The sequence below is a fragment of the Trichechus manatus genome, unplaced genomic scaffold (genome assembly GCF_000243295.1).
Source record: "Trichechus manatus latirostris isolate Lorelei unplaced genomic scaffold, TriManLat1.0 scaffold00016, whole genome shotgun sequence".
In the NCBI taxonomy this organism is placed as follows: Eukaryota; Metazoa; Chordata; class Mammalia; order Sirenia; family Trichechidae; genus Trichechus; species Trichechus manatus.
Genome location: NW_004443952.1, coordinates 25,160,962 through 25,167,889, shown reverse-complemented (window position 1 = coordinate 25,167,889; position 6,928 = coordinate 25,160,962). Strand labels below are relative to the sequence as shown.

The 6,928-nt window shown below is 40.8% G+C and overlaps 1 protein-coding gene across 2 annotated transcripts in view; it reads left to right on the top strand.

Moving 5' to 3' along the window:
• Nucleotides 1-6,928, top strand: part of MELK (maternal embryonic leucine zipper kinase) — a 108,444-nt gene that overhangs the window by 12,043 nt on the left and 89,473 nt on the right. For both annotated transcript variants that reach the window (XM_004372256.2, XM_023727505.1), the window contains 3 exons: nt 2,268-2,411; nt 3,340-3,408; nt 5,628-5,720. In XM_004372256.2, coding sequence (XP_004372313.1) covers nt 2,268-2,411; nt 3,340-3,408; nt 5,628-5,720 — 306 coding nt within the window. The remainder of the gene's footprint in view (nt 1-2,267; nt 2,412-3,339; nt 3,409-5,627; nt 5,721-6,928) is intronic.

The following is a 6,928-nucleotide window of genomic DNA, read 5'->3' as shown; positions in this document are numbered from 1 at the left end:
AACTTGCCACTCTAACCATTTTTAAGTGTACAATTCAGTGACATTAATTACATTCACAGTTTTGGGCAGCCACCACCATCCACCAACAAAATTTTTTATCAGCTGAAACAGAAACTCAGTAGCCATTAAGCAATAACTCCTATTTCTCTCTCCCGCCTAACCCCCGGCAACCCCGGTTTCTATGCATTTTCCTAGTCTAGATATTTCTTTCATCTTTTTTTTAAATTGTACTTTAGATGAAGGTTTACAGAACAAACTAGCTTCTCATTAAATGGTTAGTACACATATTGTTTTGTGACAATGGTTACCAACCCCACGACATGTCAACACTCTCCCTTTTAGATCTTGGGTTCCCAATCACCAGCTTTCCTGTTCCCTGCTGCCTTCTAGTCCTTGCTCCTGGGCTGGTGTGCCCCTTTAATCTTGTTTTGTTTTATGGGTCTGTCTAATCTTTGGCTGAAGGGTGAACCTCAGGAGTGACTTCATTACTGAGCTAAAAGGATGTCCGGGGCCTATACTCTAAGGGTTTCTCCAGTCTCTGTCAGGCCAGTAAGTCTGGTCTGTTTTTGTGAGTTATAATTTTGTTCTACATTTTTTTCCAGCTCTGTTTGGGACCCTCTATTGTGTTCCCTGTCAGAGCAGTCAGTGGTGGTAACTGGGCACCATCTAGTTGTACTGGACTCAGTCTGGTGGAGGCCGTGGTAGTTGTGGTCCATTAGTCCTTTGGACTAATCTTTCCCTTTTGTCTTTAGTTTTCTTCATTGTCCCTTCCTCCTGAAGGGATGAGACCAGTGGAATCTCAGATGGCCACTCACAAGCTTTTGAGACCCCAGACATATAGCAACACTTTTAATGACGACTTGAGACTGTATCATGTGTCAGAAATATGCAACAAGTGCCTACTGTCCATTCACCTCAAATATTTAGTGAAAACCTATTGTGTACCAGGCCTTTCCTTGGACATTTAGGCTGACTACATTATCTTAGTATTAGAATAGTAACCCAGTTATAAATGGTGGAGTCCCTAGGTAGTGAAAATGGTTTACGTGTTTGGCTGCTAACCAGAAGGTTGGAGGTTCAAGTCTACCCAGAAGGTGCCTTGGAAGAAAGGCCTGGTGAGTTACTTCCAAAAAAATCAGCCATTGAAAACCCTATGGAGATAGTAAACCAGTGTCACCTTTCCTTTGGTGAAGGGAAAGACAACATACAATATAAGGGAAGTTAGCACAATGTGTCCGAGGCAAAGTCTTAGAAGCTTCCTAGACACATCCAGACACCTTGAGGGACCGAGTTGCTGGGGCTGAGAGCTGGAGACCATAGTTTCGGGGACATCTAGGTCAATTGGCATAACATAGTTCATAAAGAAAATGTTCTACATCCTACTTTGGTGGGTAGTGTCTGGGGTCTTAAAAGCTTGCGAGCGGCCATCAGGATACATCTGTCGAGCGCATCCCATCTGCAGCAAAGGAGTTTGAAGAAAACCAAAGACACAAGGGAAATATTAGCCCAAAGGACTAAAGGACCACAAGTACCACAGCCTCAACCAGCCTAAGCCTAGAAGAACTAGATGTTGCTCGGCTACCATCACCGACAGCTCTAACAGGGATCACAATAGAGAGTCCCAGACAGAGCAGAAGAAAAATATACCTGCTAACTTAGGACACCCTGCTAACTTAGAACTAAAGCCACTCCTGAAGCCCACTTTTCAGACAAAGATTAGACAGACCTATAAAACAATAACACATGTGCCCCTTAGTTCTATCAAATACATGAGACCAAATGGGCAACTCCTGCCCAAGAGCAAGATGAGAAGACAGGAAGGGACAGGAAAACTGGACAAGTGGACACAGGAAGCCCGGGGTGGAAAGAGGGAGAGTGCTGTCACATTGTGGAGATTGTAATCAATGTCACAAAACAATTTGTGTACAAATTTTTGAATGAGAAACTAACTTGTGCTGTAAACTTCCACCTAAAACACCATAAAAGTATTAAAAAAAAATGTTTGCTGAAAGAAAAAAAAAAAGAAAACCCTAGAGCACAGTTAGTTCTGCTCTGACACACATGGGGTTGCCATGAGTCAAGGCTGGCAACTGGTACATAACAAATGATGCTGAGAGTATTTTTGGAATATGCCTCACTCAGTTCCTTTGCCTGTAAAGTTGAATTAATAATATATCTGAGTTAAGTTTAATTTTTTAATTTTAAATTCCTCTGAATTGATTCTTGTAAGTAATAACAGTATCTATGTGATTCTCTTGCTTTTGAAGTACTGTCCTGGAGGAGAGCTGTTTGATTACATAATTTCCCAGGATCGCCTGTCGGAGGAAGAGACCCGAGTTGTCTTCCGTCAGATAGTATCTGCAGTTGCTTATGTGCACAGCCAAGGCTATGCTCACAGGGACCTCAAACCAGTAAGTGAATGTGTCACTGTTAGATACTCACTTGAGACTTCAACATCACTGACCTGTTATTTTTAAGTTTCCAAACATTCTTTCTGTTTAGGAATTTATCTTAGTCTTTCTTTTCTTTGTTCCCCTCTGAATGTGTCACGTTTCTTTTTTCTTCCGTTACTTATGACTTTTGGTAGACTTTTTGGATGGACTTGTTATTAGCATTCAATTTGTCTGTCAATCGTGTGTGATGGTACAAATGTCTTTGTAATCAGCTGTGAGATACAAACCTCAGGATTTTGCCTCCAGGAAAGAAAAGAAAAGAAAAAGACTCTTTAAGAGTATTGAGTCATTCATTGAGTATTTTCCATTCAATACTCTTTTCCTAACCCTTTCTTCCTTTAATTTTAATTCTGTTATTTCTCAGAAAGGACCAGATCAATAGAATGGACAGACTCTACTTCTTAAGGACAGAATAAAAATATGTATACTCTTAAGTCTGCAGGTTCTAACTAATACAAATAATGGCGAACATGGATTTAAATGTTAACTTGGTACCAAGGTCAGGGACCTGGAATTGGTCTAACAAGATACAGCAGTGTTACTGTTCTTTTCCCTCTGTTTATACTCAGCTCTTTCATTTTGAGCTGGCTCTTTTGGTTTAAATTTACTTTTGGCACAGATTGTATTTGCTTTTTCTGTAGTTGAACCTCAGAGCACAGAGAAGAAAATGGCTTATGCTAATGTGTTGTGAGGAGAAGCTGTGTAGTAGTTATCATTATTCCTCCTGTCTCCTATAGCTCTTAATCATTCATTCTTATTTTAATGGTTTTCACTCTGTTGTGCCTAGGCTTTTTAGTACCTTAAATGATTTTTAGAAGTGACTAGAGGTGGGGATGTGATGTAAGGAAGTCAGCATATGGTTATCAAAATATCTTTATTTTCTCAGGAAAATTTGTTGTTTGATGAATACCATAACTTAAAGCTGATTGACTTTGGTCTCTGTGCAAAACCCAAGGTAAGTGCAGAAATAAAAATGGATTTATTTCCTTTGTAAATGCACCTCTTAATGTGTTATCTTGCACTGACTTCTGCTTAGTCTTTATTGAGCCTGGTTGCCTCCACTGAGAGGAGCCCAGGTGGCCCAGAGGTTAAGCGCTCGGCTGCTAACCAAAAGGTTGGCGGTTCGAGCCCACCAGCTGCTCCATGGGAGAACGATGTAGCAGTCTGCTTCCCTAGAGATTTATAGCCTTGGAAACCTTATGGAGCAGTTTTACTCTGTCCTATAGGGTCACTATGAGTTGGAATCGACTCGATGGCAATGGGTTTGGTTTTTGGTTTGGCCTCCACTGAAAGAAGGTTATACTTCATCTCTGGCGTCAGTTATTTTTTTACAAGTTCTCTAGGTGATTTTAATATGCAGCAAAGACAGAGAACCACTGCTCTAGGTTCAAGGCTGGGTACTATACCCGTGAGTATTTTGTGAGAGGAATTTGCAATGCTGAGGGAACTCGAGGCCACCACAGCAGGAATGCTGAATTGACATGTACTTGCAGTTTGAGTATGTTGCTACTGGATGATGCTGGTGTTCATTTAAATATGAGTTTTGAGAATTTAGTGCTAATCTATTCTTTGTTATCTACATAGTTGTATGACTAACAATTACTGTTATGTCTTGAGAGACAATTCCCTTTCCTTATAAAAGAATTGAAGGAAAAAGTCCATATGCCCTTTTAAATGCATATGGTTATATATTTCCTTAATTTGCACTCCATAGTTAAATACTGCTGTTCTGCTGCATAACTTCTCTTTGAGGTGACTTTGAACTTCCCAGCTCTACTGTCTGTGGCAGAGCTCCTGTGTGGCTGCCTGTTGGAGGCTTCCTCCTGAGTTCTTTAATGATGGTACTCGCAGTCTTTAAAATGAGCTGTCTACACTCATTGAGAATGTTGAAATTGTAGACTTGTCTCAGTCCTTCATAGTCCCATGATTATTTCCTGCCCCAATCAGAATTAGCTAGGTGCAAAGGAAAGCTGACTTTACCCCTTCGGCTGAATGTCTGATTCTTCTTTCCTTCTTTGGCTGTTCAGAGATTATCAGTGGAACCTTCTGTCTGGGAATCAAATGCTAGAAGGCAGTTTTCTGATCGGCAGATGTATAAAGATAAAACATACTTTGGACAGATAAACTGGTTTAAGTCTTGTTCTCCATAGGAAGCGGTAGAGAATGTTTGTGACAGACTCCGTTAGCCTTTTTTTTATGGCTGTCTCAGATTTGACTGCACAGACACCATCTATAAAAGTGGGGGTTGGCTGGGAAAGGATCAGCTACAGCCTTCTGCTGAGGTGCTCACTTCTAGGCAAGTTGTTTCAGTTGTAAATCCAATCTCACAATTTCACAAGCCCTTTGCAAGCTGATGAACTCTATACAGGTGTTGGGCAGTAGTATCGTTTCCATTACATCTTCTGTGGGAGGGCAGAGGAAAATGAACAGACTCCTCATTTTAATAGATCTGGAAATTAAGGCAGTGGTTTGTCTTAAAACTGAGTCTAGAAAACAGACTCCCAGGGCACTGTTCTGTGTACCATAGTTGCCTTCTTCCCTCTAAGGAAAAAGACACTCTTCTGTGTTTGTAATGGTTAGGTATTGGAGATGTTGTTGGTGTACGTCCAGTCAACTCCAACTCATAAAGACCCTAAGGCCGGAGTAGAACTGCCCCATAGGATTTCATGGGCTGAAATCTTTACGACAGCAGATCACCAGCTCTCTTCTGTGGAGTGGCTGGTGGGTTTGAGCCACTGACCTTTTGGTTAAACAGCTGAGAGCTTAATCATTGTGCCGCCAGCGCTCCTTAGATATTGAAGATAGGGTCCTGTAAAGAAATAACTCATTTTCTTTGAACATTTGAGGGTAGGAAGACATTAGTGCTTGGATGTATGCTAAGCTGATTATTATGCAAGTAGATTCCTAGGGAAATACAGACTGACTTGACTGAGCTAAAGGGAAAAGATTTTGTAGGTTCCGGGTTGTAGTGGTACTGGAAACCCAAAGAAGAGGAGACCACACGTGTGTTTGTGCACGTATGCAGAGAGTATTGGTTTGGCTGCAGAAGTCCGTTATTGCTCGGGATAGTTCATCATTTAGCTTCTCTTTCCTTGTGCTCAAAGAATGTTTATCGAGGTTGAGTTCTCTTAAGGGCCGTAATTAATAAATGTTTCATTTTTATCTTATTTGCAGGGTAATAAGGACTACCACCTACAGACATGCTGTGGGAGTCTTGCTTACGCAGCACCTGAATTAATACAAGGCAAATCGTATCTTGGATCAGAGGTAATTATTCATCGATTAATTCAATATGTATTCAGCGTACGTTTTTTGGTGACCTGTAGTGAGTCAGGCACTGTGCATAGAGGATATAACGATGAAATAAGAACTAGTCCTGTTAATCAAAGAGTTCAGTCTACTCCGAGTGAGATGTATAAACTAGTAAATGGAATGAATAACTTACAATAAATATACTTACAGAACTCATAGTACCCTTTTGAAGCAGGAATGTATTTCTGGTGTCTTTGCTTTTGCGTTAAAGAACAGTGCCATGGTTTGGACTGGTTAGTTCAGCTGGGTAGAGCACAAGGCCAGGGTTTCAGGCTCAGTTTTCTGAGATGCTGGTTAGCACAGAGAAGGCTTGTCCTTTGCCCGTAGCCAACTCTCCGAGGTCAGCAGTCCTGGGTTGGAGGCCTAGGCCCAGAAGTCCAGGGCTTTGCTGCTTTACTGCTTGTTACTTCAAGCTGGTCTGCCCTACCCGTTCTCTGGAGTACTGGTTTTGCTGGAAGTTAGTATATATGATAAGATTTAGTAGTCAAATGCTGGGTTGACAGGTTTCTTTATTTCAGGACCTCTCCAAGCCTTTATTTAGAAGGGAAATAGCACAGATAAGGCAGCTGGTCCCAGTTTTATTTGACTACAAAATCTACTTTTCGTATGGAGCATCCTTTGGAACTAGTATTTTATGGAACAAACTTTGGGACATATCAGGTTACTTAATTAGTAACATGAAAAGATGGGAACTGACTTGTTTTTGGTGATTCTATTTTGATATAATTTCAAACTCAGAGAAAAGGTGCAAGCATAGAATGAGGAACTTCTGTATCTCTTACTCAGATTCACAGTTGTTTACATTTTGCCCTATTTATCATTCTGTCTATATATAGGCATATTTTTTTTTCCAGTAAACATTTTTTTTAAATTGTACTTTAGATGAAGGTTTACAGAACAAACTAATTTCTCATTAAACAGTTAGTACACATATTGTTTTATGACATTGGTTAACAACCCCACGACATATCAACACTCTCCCTTCTCGACTTTGGGTTCCCTATTACCAGCTTTCCTGTCTCCTCATACCTTCTCATCCTTGTCCTTGGGCTGTTGTGCCCCTTTAGTCTCATTTTGTTTTATGGGCCTGTCTAATCTTTGGCTGAAGAGTGAGCCTTGGGAGTGACTTCATTACTGAGCAAAATGGGTGTCTGGGGGCTATT